The sequence below is a fragment of the Eretmochelys imbricata genome, chromosome 1, assembly GCF_965152235.1.
Source record: "Eretmochelys imbricata isolate rEreImb1 chromosome 1, rEreImb1.hap1, whole genome shotgun sequence".
NCBI lineage: Eukaryota > Metazoa > Chordata > Testudines > Cheloniidae > Eretmochelys > Eretmochelys imbricata.
The window spans coordinates 222,172,922-222,185,093 of record NC_135572.1 but is presented as its reverse complement, the minus strand read 5'-3'; the positions used below and the strand labels follow the sequence as shown (position 1 = coordinate 222,185,093).

Genomic DNA, 12,172 nt, shown 5'->3' with positions numbered 1-12,172 from the left:
CCCAGCCTCTGTACCTCTGGGGTTGGGTGTCTGGGTCTGGATTTTAGCATGAGTGTAACATTTTCAAAAGTGCATCAGTGACTTAGGAGCCTACGTGACATTTTCCTTTTCCATTTTCTCTCCTATCTGCATTTTTAGACCCATTCAGAGGGAAAGGGAAAGGAACAATGTGGCACTGAAGCAACTGGAAATGAGATAATGAAAATGCTTCACAGTCACACAGGGGGCTCCTCAGTGCCCAGTGACATGAACAGTAATGGAAAGCTGTGTGGAAAGTCTTAAGGTAGCCTTCCAAGGTTCCTTCCCCACTCTGAACTCTAGGGTAAAGATGTGGGGACCTGCATGAACACCTCCTAAGCTTACTTTTACCAGCTTAGGTTAAAACTTCCAAAAGGGACAAATTAATTTTACCCTTTGCCCTTGGAATTTCCACTGCCACCACCAAACTCTAACTGGGTTTACTGGGAAACGTAGTTTGGACACGTCTTTCCCCCCAAAATCCTCCCAAACCTTGCACCCCACTTCCTGGGGAAGGTTTGGTAAAAATCCTCACCAATTTGGATAGGTGACCACAGACCCAAACCCTTGGATCTTAGAACAATGAAAAAGCATTCAGTTTTCTTATAAAAAGATTTTTAATAGAAGTAAAGAAATCACCTCTGTAAAATCAGGATGGTAGATACCTTACAGGGTAATTAAATTCAAAACATAGAGAATCCCTCTAGGCAAAACCTGAAGTTACAAAAAAGACACACAGACAGGGATAGTCATTCTATTCAGCACAGTTCTTTTCTCAGCCATTTAAAGAAATCATAATCTAACACATATCTAGCTAGATTACTTACTAAAAGTTCTAAGACTCCATTCCTGTTCTGTGCCTGGCAAAAGCAGCATACAGACAGATACAGACCCTTTGTTTTTTCTCCCTCCTCCCAGCTTTTGAAAGTCTCTTGTCTCCTCATTGGTCATTTTGGTCAGGTGCCAGCGAGGTTACCTTTAGCTTCTTAACCCTTTACAGATGAGAGGATTTTTCCTCTGGCCAGGAGGGATTTTAAAGGGGTTTACCCTTCCCTTTATATTTATGACAGCAGCTCAGTAATAACAATAATTACAGGACTTGCTCTGCTTTTGGTTCATTTCTCATTAGGGTCACAGGCACACAACACACTGTGGGTTCAAGCCCTTTTGTCTCAGGGGATTTGTCTTTCAGGACAGAGTTGGCTGATTCTTACCTGAACAGGTCACTCCAGCATCCTCTGTGTGATCACAATAATGCACTCCCCATCCTCTGTTCCTGCAATGCCAGAGAGTAGACTCGGTACCAGCACAGGCAACGTCATCAAGCCAAATTGGTCCAGATCCTGCTCCAAAATGAGCCTGGTCATGGGCACTGACAGCAGCTCCACATTCCAACTGCTTACAGACAACCCCAGCATCTGCCATGTCCCAGCGAAAATGACACACCGTCCCCCACTGATCCTGGTGTTTAACCTCCACTCTCCCGGCACAGGGGCTGCCTCCATCCACCAGTCTCAGCTCCTCAGCACCTTCAAAGACAGACACGGAGCAGGGTCAGAGCAGCAGGGAGCCCCCTCCTCAGCATTATCACAGCAGAGTCCGCGCTCGACAGCAGGGGATCCGCGCCCACAACCAGGAGAATGGGACCTGCCCAGAGCTGCCTCATGGCGCCACCTTCTCACGTCTCAGGGCCTCGCACTTGGGGCTGTCAGTGCTGCAGCTCTCCCCATTTTATCCCCACTCTGGTGGTTTGGGGAGTTTTTACCTGTCTCGTGAGAACACGATGGAAGGCGCCAACTCATGGAGTTTCTCTTATTCCAAATGGCGCCATCTCCTGTCACTTGTCACTGGGGCTGAAGCCAGCGAGATGGTGGGGAGAAGGTCCACAGTAGGGTAACAGAGAGGCAGGAGAGAAAGTCAGAAGGGAGTGAAGGGGAGGGGCGGGGAGAGGACAGGGATCTGAAATTGGGGCAGGAGGGAGGAGTGGAGATGGAGCACAGGGTGGTCTGGAGGGAGAGAGGGGATTATTGAGCTGGGGGCAGGAGGGATGGGTGGAGAAGGGGGTTTAGAGAAGGGGATCTGCATGAAGAGGTGGAGAGAGGAGGGGGTCTGGAGTGGGGGACAGGAGTGAGAAGTGAGGAGGGGTGAGGAATCGGGCAGGAGAAAGAGAGGGGAAGGGAGAGGGAGCAGAGGGAGGCAGAAGGAGGCATGGGGAGAAAAGGGGGCTCTCAAATGTGGGGAAGGGGGAGGTAGGGTGGGGAAGGGTGGTCATGTGTAGGGGGAGGAGTGAGGGGGCCTGAAGCAGGGCAGCAAGAGGGTGAGGAGGGGAGGGGTGTGGTGCAGAGGATGGGAGTGAGTGGAGAGAGACTGGAGCAGGGGTATATGCAGGAGTATTGGGGAGGATGGAGGAGTGGGGATGGAGTGGGGAGTCTGGTGCGGGTGGACAGGAGGTAGGGGAGGGGTTCTGGAGCGGGGGGACAGGAGGGAGTATTGGGGCGGGGAATGGAGTCTGGAGTAGGCAGGGGATGGGGTCCGGAGTGGGAGGGGCAGGAGCAAAGGAGAGAAGGAGAGGAGAGGGGAGGGGGCTCTAGAACGGGGGCAGTGCTTTCCCACCTCAGGCACAGAAGTTGCAGAGCAGCGGGGGTGGAAGCCTGGGAAGTGTTGCTGTTTGCAAATGGCTAAATCAACTCTGTCCTGTTACGGTGACATTATAGCGGATGTGAATGGTTGATGTCAATGTGAAGGTCTCCAATATCTGTAACTCGCCCCTGAATAGTAACAGAAGTTCTGTCTGAGTGTGAACCATGCTGCATGAATTAGCTCAGTGGCTGTCAAACTATTTCCCAGTCAGCCCTTCGTCTGTCAGAGGAACTGAACCAGGAGGGGAGAGCGAAGGCAGTGCGGGGCAATGGACAGCAGTTCCCCGACTCAGGGGTGAGGGGAGGGTAAGCGCAGTCTCCAGCTGAGCAGCCGGGGGGAGTCGTGCAGTTCGGGTGCATTGAACAGTGACTTTTCAGTCTGCAGTTCTCACCCCCACGCTAGCCGAGGAATAGAGTGGGGTTCTACAGTCCAGAGACAGACTGAGTAACATGACTGGATGGTTTTTATAACCTCGTAATTTTTGTTCTGTGGAGCTTGGCATTACAGCCTTGTGCTCCCCACAGGAGTTTCCTCTCCCCACCTCCCCACACATTTCCCTCTTCCGCTGGTCTCTTTCCACCCGCCTCCCCTGGGCTCGTCCCCCTTCTCTTCTCCCCTTTCTACCTGGCCTCTCCGCCCTGCATGTACAGGCTGCTTCTTCCCCACATGAGAAGCAGACTCTGCCCCCACTCCCAGACACTGGCTTTTCTCCCAGTAGCTCTCAGCTCCTCCTCCTGCCCCCAGTTGTCTCTAGAGTTGTTTGTATCTGTGGGGGTTGTGGAGAGGCAAAGCTGGCTGCTGTGAGCGAGGCAGTTAACAGGGAATGAGAGGAGGGGCCACTGCCTGCAACACAATCATGGGATATTGGCTGGGAGAACTGGCCCCCAGGACAGGGTGTGAAGATCTAGGACTGTCCCTGAGACTGGGAGCAAGTACAGGTATCGTTACAATGCCCAGGAGTTACGGCTACATGCAGAGTTCCACTGTGACCCCTGGAACAGACTGGTTGCCACGGTGGACGGCTGAGCCAGGGACACCGTGTTTATGGAGCCTCCGTGGAGCTCAGAGAACAGTGCAGTTCACACCAGCATGTGGCCAGACCATCCTGCTCCTTTAATGCCAAGGAAATACAAACCACTCACTTTGCTGCAATCCACAGGGGCGTTTATTCAGGTACAGCTCACTTCAGTGCACTCCCACAGGGAACCCATGGGGCCTAGTCTGCACTAAGAAAAATAGGGGCTTTTTTTCAATGGATTTAACTCCGTGATACTCACTTGAGGCAGGACCCAAGGCTGCAACACTGCTCTAGCTAAGTGCACACACAGTTCTGTTTCCCTGCACCCAGTAGAAACTAAGAACAGCCGGCAGTTTCCTTGCTCAGAAATCCCCCAGCCTGCCCCTCCAGTGAGCTCCAACTGGCTTTGTTTCTTTTCTGCTTCCAAGATCCCGGTCACAACTCCTTCTACTGGCTTCTCCCCCAACAGACACAGTCTGACGCCAGTATCCTAGCCCCTGCATTGGCAACAATGGAAACCCCTGGCTTAGCTCTGCTCTGACCATGTGCCCAGTGCCTTTGGCAGTAGCCCCCATTGTCTGCAGCTGTTTTTACTACCTAAAGCATCTTGATTGCTCTGTCTGTTGAGCCTAAAAGAGAGTTCTCGCCCTGCCATTGGCTTTCATGAGGTCTGTGATTGTCTTAGGATCGAAGACTCCCCAATGGCAGCCATCAGCACCTTTCAGGATAACAATCACATTTACATACTGCACCTCTCATAAGCTGGCTCCACTTCTGTGACCCAACTTGGAATAATGACCCCACCCAGCACTCTGAATGTTGGGCAAGTTCAGATCTGGGTCTGGCGTGAAACCTGCAGCTTTGGCCCATCCCTGATATATTCTCATTTGTTGGCCTGAACCCCACTGAATTTTACAAATTAGTTTTCCCGCACAATGTAAAGAGGTCAATAATTGTGAAACATGATCTTCTGGCAAAGATTGACCTGGCCTCTACTTAGAGCTCAAGGAGGAGAATTGTGGCACTGAGGGAAACGGAAGAGTAGCTACATGGTGATATCCCCTATGTTGTAAACTCACCCACATCACTGTGGCTGTGTCATGTGAAGCAAACTCAGATTTCCAATAGAAAATAAAAAAAATATGAAAGAGATGATGCACATTTCCTCAGCAATCAAACAAAAATACTTTGAGCTGAGCATGTGCGTGGCATCACTATATGATGTTATCCCACAAATAGCTGGAGAGTATTTTATGCTCCCCATGTCACTGTGTCTGCATCATGTGAAGCAGTCAAATTTCCCATAGAAAATAAAAAAATATTCAGGGGATGATGCACATTTGCTCATAAATCCAACAAAAATACACTGAGCTGAACATGTGCTTGGCATCACTATATGACACCATCCCACAATTGTGCAGTAATTCATCCCTCACGTGGTAATAATTGTCCATCCCCTGTAATGTCAGTCTGATCAGCAGAAGTCACCACAGAATTCCATGCTTTCCGGTCATGTACAGCTGTGTTATGGGCTCTAATCCCAGCACATTATATAGGAACTTCTTGGGAATCTGAAATATAAAGTCCAAGTCACCTGCTAGATGGTTGGTTTTGTCAGGATTTTCTGGGTACCAGCCCCCTACTCACTTCACAGTGACTGAGCTGTCTGTGAAATATACATCAGGGCAGGTTTTTCTCAAAGACAATAATTTAGACTGACCTTGCTGATTATCAAGGTCAGAGTCAGTTTCTCAGGCTGGCACAGCAGCACATCGGGTTCCCATGAACCAGCTACTGCTGAGCAGTTCACTGCCCTGCCAGACACATGGATCATTCTTGTGCTGCTAACACCAGCCCAGCAGGTTCCAATCACTGTATTATTTGAATCATATCTGGGTCCCACCTTCAATTTGAATCCTATTGCTGATCAGTTTTGGAGTCTTTGGGCCAGATTCACTCCCTAAGACGCACCAGCACATGCTGATGTACCTCATGATCTGCTACCCCCACCCGCATTGCTGTTAAGTCTTCCTGGAGCTGGGACATGGGATGGCAAGGAGCCTGCAGTCCCCTCTGTGCTGGAGGAATGAGAGCAGCCCTGAAACTGGGCAGGAGTGGCCTTGAGAGAATGAAACCAGTGTGGCCGTGAGAGGCCCTGATGCAGCGCCTCTGCCATGTAGCTTGTGCTGGTCGGGCTTCTCTAGTGTCCAGCTAGGATTCAAAGCTTCTCTGCTCCAGCAGAAACCATGGGGGAGTGAGGCAGGGCTCCTGCAGGATAAATCTTCCTGCTGGCAGAGCTTCCAATACCCCCATGGGAACAGGGCATTGCACACTGCACCCCAACACATGCACAACCCCCTTCTCTGGGAGGAATCAGCTCTGGGTTTATTTGGATAAATCCTGCTCACTTCAAAATTGCAAAACTTCTTCTGGCTTCAGTGAGTGAATGGGGCAGTGAGGAGCCAGGACTTGGCCCTTGGAGCTGTTGGATTCTGGACCAAACAGACATTTCTGTTGGATCCCAAATTATTGATGTGTTTATTGGGATTGAAATTACTAAAGCGATGCCCAGCCAAGGCTCTAGGCATGCAGACGGCATGGATAACACTCAAATCCCTTCAGCATGAAGTGACCATTTCAACAGGAACTCTGCCAGACAGACACCCACAGAATCTCCTTCCCACCCTTTTCTCATTATGTGACGCACAGCCTGGGTCCTTCCCACCTGTTAGGATATAGATATTCAGGCCTGTCTGTAAAGGCCTATACTCTAAGAATTTAGGTGTATTCTTATCACTTGGCTAGTGATAGAGGTATAAAAGAAAGAATCAAAACCACTGTCTGCCAGTGTAAGGGCCTTCTCTTACTGTGACAGTTTGTGGCCCTGTGCTTAGGCTCAGGCCTTTGGCTAAGCAGCAGAGGCAGCCATAAGCTGGGAAGCGAACGGTCACATCCTCACATTCCAAACTAGTCACACTGAAATAAGGTGCTATTGGGCTGTTAGGCACTATCAGGACAGGATTGTTCCTATCACCTCCAGAGAAAGGGAAGTGCCTAGACAATGTAAAAGGAAACTTAGTTTGATAGCATCCTGTCTGGCAAGAACTCACTTATCAATAGCTGGGATGTGAAATCCTCACTTCTCTATTGTTTTGTCATTATAGTTCCCACTTTGCTGTTGTTTGTCTGTATAATCTCTGTCTGGTTCTGTGATTGTTCCTGTCTGCTGTATAATTAATTTTGCTGGGTGTAAACTAATTGAGGTGGTGGGATATAATTGGTTACATAATCATGTTACAATATGTTAGGATTGGTTAGTTAAATTTCAGGAAAATGATTGGTTAAGGTATAGCTAAGCAGAACTCAAGTTTTACTATATAATCTGTAGTCAATGAGGAAGTGACTGGGTGTGGGTGTGGGTGGGGGTGGGCATGTGGGTGTGTGAGATGGGAACAGGGAATGGGGGTAAGAAAATTGGAATCATGTTTTGCTAAAGGGGGAAATGGGAACAGGGAATGGGAGTAAGGAAGTTGGAATCATGTTTAGCTAAGGGTAGGAATGGGAACAGGGACACAGGTGTAAGGCTCTGTGGTGTCAGAGCTGGGAAGGAGGATACTAAGGAAGGAAACTGGAATCATGCTTGCTGGAAGTTCACCCCAATAAACATCGAATTGTTTGCACCTTTGGACTTCGGGTATTGTTGCTCTCTGTTCATGCGAGAAGGACCAGGGAAGTAAGTGGGTGAAGGAATAAACCCTCTAACACCACCCACACCCCCAAACAAGTGTCTGTTGCAGTGTGCCCAGAAGGTCACCAGATATGGGCTATTTTGGCCCAAAGGGGACAACAAGTTTCAGAGTCCTGGAGGCCTCACAGACAGCACCCTGCCAGCCACCCCTGTCCTTTATAAAAAGGGGGAACCAGCTCAGGTGCCCCCGCTAACCAGAGCTGTGGCAGTACGTCACGGGGAGAGAGGGGATCTCTCAGGGAGGCTGATCCCAGACCATTCAGGACTTTATAAATCATCACCAACACCTTAACCTCCACCCAGAGATGGGCAGCTAGTGCAGACCCTCCAGCACGGCTGTAACATGCTCCCAGCGAGATGTGCTGATCAGTGAGTCGCTGCCATTTGCACCAGCTTCGTTCTCTGAATGGTTCTAAGGTACAGCCCCACATTAGGGTCATTTGAATAGTCCAATCTCAAGGTTACAAACACCTTGATAACAGTGGCAAGGTCTAATCCCGAAAGGAAAAGTCACAGCGTCCAAGCCAGGTACCAATGGTAAAAAGCTGACTCTAAAAGTTACCACCCTAGTTCCACTTAACCCAGCTCCCCTGGTGAAACACTGAGGAGACTTACCTGCAATGTCCTGAATTGTGAGGAGAAGAAGCCACAGCACCAGAGTGGAGAGATGGCCCTTCATTGCCAGCCTGACTTGCTGTCCCCCTACTCACTGCACTGGCTGCCTCTAAACACCTGCCAAGGCTCCTCTGTGTCTGACAAGTGACAACAAAGCAGTGGAAGGGAAATATATAGATTCAGAGGCTGGCATCAGCTGCGGGAAGGAACCAATAGCAAAACCATCTGCCTTTTTAGTTATTATCAGTGGTTTTATCTGTGACTTTATGCAGCTAAAACATCCAATAAAACTCGAAAGCAACAAACATCACCATATATGAGTGATGAGCCCCCTCCTGATGTCAGGTTTACCACAGCCTCAGATCATCGGGTAACCCCCAATCTCCGGAGCCAGAAGGAAAAGTTCTGCACAAACTGTAGCCGTGCTGTTTCTCGCCTTGATAGATTCTATATCATATTAAACATGATGGGGGAGACATTAGAGGCAGGCTATTTTATAAACTAGGAAAGAAATCTCTTGTGCCAAAGGTGATCATTACAAGACCAATTCCCAGTATAGGACATGCCCAATTACATTCAAGGACAACTCACTAGAACCAGGTTGTGTCGCTCAGATCAGCTTTATAGGAGAAGAATTACTCAGCAGCATCTGAAATATTGACAGTTCTTCCACTAATAGGCCTTGGAGCAGGGGTGAAAGTGGGCCAGTACAACATACCAGTAAAAAATGGCTGCTGGTATTGGCCTGTACGCAGATGACGTTAAAGCAGCGCTTTAACATCATTGCCCCCCCACCCAGGCTGCCAATGGGGGCCACAAAAGGGGCAGCTGCCCCGGGGCCAGCAATTTAAAATTTAAATCTCTGCTGGAGCCCCTGGCAGCACAGACCAGGGAGCGCGGATGGGCTGGCTGGGGGAGGCTGAACCCACAGCCCCGCCCCTTCAGCCCAAGGCCCCATCCTTTCCAAGGGCCCAGAGTCAGGCCCCTGTACCAGTAAGTGCTTAATGTTACTTTCACCCTGGCCTTGGGGTTTCCTGTCTAGACCATGATTCTTAGTGGTAGAGGCAGAGCATAGGGCTTCCTGAGTAGGCCATGACCCTCTCTTGCAGTAGCAGGAGGTCCTGCACACACCATGCCCATCAGTGCTATCAGCAGCAGGAGGAGGGCTCCTTGGAAACAAGTTTACTTGATTCATGGGACACAGACAATTCAAGGAACAGGCACAAGGGAAGGGAAGAGCACAGAATAATGACTGGCTGGCACCACACCTACCTCCTGCTCTTCCTCAAGAGAACTGTTACAAATACTTGGATTAAGGGAAACGTCTTTAACGTTTTACCTTTGCATTTTCTCCCATGCTGCCCTATCTGTATGGAGAAGACTCCCTCAGAAAATCTGTGCAACCAACACCTGATCCTCCTTTCAATCCCTCCTTGAGACTCTGCTCTGTTGTGATTCCAGAAAAACACTTGACAGTGAGTGACTTGCTTGGCAGGGAAGGTATTTATGTGCCTCTTCCCCTTCCTTCTGTCTCCTTATTTTTAACAAACTCTGTGCCCCAGTCCTGCCATTCTCCCTCACTCTGCCCTCCCACTACTTAAACAAACAGTAATGACAAAAAGGAAGTGGCACCAAAGTAGTGTAAGGGGCCTACAGTCAATCAAACGTTAACCCCGCCCCTTTACCCTTAAGTCCCACCCACCTGTCACCAAGAGTCCCACCCATGGGGTATTACTTCCTGGGTCAATCTGGACACATGATCAGAAGCCAGGACTGTCATGTGACCCCTCTAAGAACTCCTCCCACTGCCCTCTACCAATCAGGATGGGTTTTGCCCTGGTAGGACTGTCCCAAGAGGTGATTTGACCAATTGGGTGGAGTACCAGGGAGGGTTGACCCATCCAGAAGTGGGTCGTGTGACCCCCTCTAACAGCTCCTCCCACCGCCCTCTACCAATCAGGATGGGTTTCAGCTGCTGGAGACCACCCCCGAGAGGATATTTGATCTACCGGGGGAGTTCTGGGGCAGGGTGACCCATCCTGAAGTGGTTTGTGTGACCCCTCTAAGAACTCCCCCCACCACCCTCTACCAATTGAGATGGGTTTTGTCCACAGAGGACTGCCCTGAGAACAGATTTGATCAAAATAGGGCAGGTTCTGGGGCAGAATGAACTGCTCAGCAGAGGGTCATTTGACCTCTCTAATAACTCCCCCCACCACCCTCTACCAATCAGAGTGCAGCACCACCACCCCATAAGTCCCAGCAGTGGGCAGAAGAGGCCATCTCTTACTAAGAATGTGTGTTGTAGAAATCGTGGAAATGCTGAGAGGAAACATGGTCTCCTTCACCACCCCCATGAAAACTCTGGACTTTGTTTTAGCACCGAGGGCCTTCGAGCATCCGCAGAGAAAGCGCTACATCAGCGAGAGTTCTGAGGAGGAGGAGGGAGAAGACAAGGGGAGCCCTTTTGCCCAGCCATTGATGGATAGGTCAGAACCTGACCCCAAAACCCAGCTGCTCATGAGACACCCCAATAAGTGTGCTGGCCTCTCTTCGTCCACCCCCCTGGAGGAGGAAGGCGAACGCAGCTCGGGGGAGTCACCGGCAGACAAGGTGAACAGAAAAGATGTTGCTCAGGTAAATGAACAATTTAGAAGTAACATTAGAGGATTTGTGTGTGTGTATGTGTGTAATGGGGTTAGGAACTGGTGCTGCTTAAATCTAAAAACAAGCAGTGGGAACTTACATTTGTTTCTTTTCTGAAAGTCTCTCGACAGCTCGGCAATGCCTTTCTAGAGGCCCTGGAGGCCCTGGACAGTATTGTATCAAACAATGAAGATGAACCGGGCCCACCTTGGTTTTGCTCAACACCAGTACAAATTGTTGAAGAAGACTCCGAGGATGACGGCTATGAGGAGTTTAAGAGGAGGCTTGGCATGGAACTAACTGAGCCAGTGCCATGTCGTGAGCGTAAAAAAGTCATACTTTTCTTGTACGCATTGCAGTTTATGCTGTCCTTAATCACTGTCTTAGGGAAAGATTTTTGAAGATTGTGAGAGCTGTGTCATAGACGTGCCAGGCCAGCAGCACCATGACTGTGTAGCCTGAACTTCAATGGATATAAACTGCAAGCTCCGGGGCTTGTGTGCTGAGCTGTGTTTGGAAAGCTTCTTAAACACTGTTATTGCCATAGGTGATGCTATGCAATGTCTGTGCTGAACTCAAGAATATTTAGTGCAAGGGGTGACCTTGATAAATGCTGTGTAATTCAGTGGAGACCCTGAAGTGTTTAAAGAAAATGACCAAACTGGAAGATGCCTGCTTATAGCATTATATTGACCATCTGGTCCGCACAAAAAGTTACAGAACCCTGCTAAAGAAATCTAAAAAGATTAAGTTAGAGAATGGTGAGAGGACAAACATGCAATATAAAACTTGGTAGCTGTAAATTTTTAAAAAAATCTATTGAAAAGGGCTTTGTGGCTATCTGTGTTTCTGTTAGAAGGTCTCTGTAGCCCTTGAGTGAGCTAATAGTTTTAATGGAGGATCTTAGTTTGTTTTCAAGGAGCTGTATGTCTTTTAAATAAAAAAAAAATAGTTTGTGAGAACCTAGCTCTTGTGTCTTTGTGTAAAAGAGACCCATTTACAGCAAAAAGCTGAAATGTATGTTGTAGAATCTTGTGTGTGGGAGGGGGATGCTAAAAATGTGTTTACTGTTGTAGGAGTGGCAGTGATCTGTATGCTCTGTATGACTATGCTATGTATAACCTTTATGCTGTGACAGAGCTATGTCCTTGCCTCCGTGGGTGGATTTCACTAGCCTCAGAGGCTCACTGTGACCCTCCACATAACCCTTCTTTCTCTAGGGACAAGAGTTACAGCCTACTCAGCCATTCTCATCATAAGCCAGAGAGGGAGGTGAGGAGAAGTTATCCTTCCTTGCACAGTCTCTGTTGCCTCCCAATCTCAGTGATTAATCAGGGGACAAAGGTGTGGCGGGGGGAGCCCGGGCCCACACTCTACTCCAGGCTCCAGCCCAGGGACCCTAATAGTATCATCTATGGTAGCTGACCTTTTAGAAACATTACATGTACAATTATCTGGGCTACTTCCCCCACAGCAGCCCTCAGTTC

The 12,172-nt window shown here is 49.1% G+C and overlaps 1 protein-coding gene across 1 annotated transcript in view; it reads right to left on the bottom strand.

Annotated features, from left to right (window-relative positions):
* Positions 1–8,103, bottom strand: part of LOC144268839 (antigen WC1.1-like) — a 38,816-nt gene extending 30,713 nt beyond the window's left edge. The window contains exons 1-2 of the mRNA XM_077824109.1: positions 8,040–8,103; positions 1,233–1,547 (exon numbers count right to left, since the gene is read on the bottom strand). Coding sequence (XP_077680235.1) covers positions 1,233–1,547; positions 8,040–8,103 — 379 coding nt within the window. The remainder of the gene's footprint in view (positions 1–1,232; positions 1,548–8,039) is intronic.
* Positions 8,104–12,172: the final 4,069 nt, after the last annotated feature.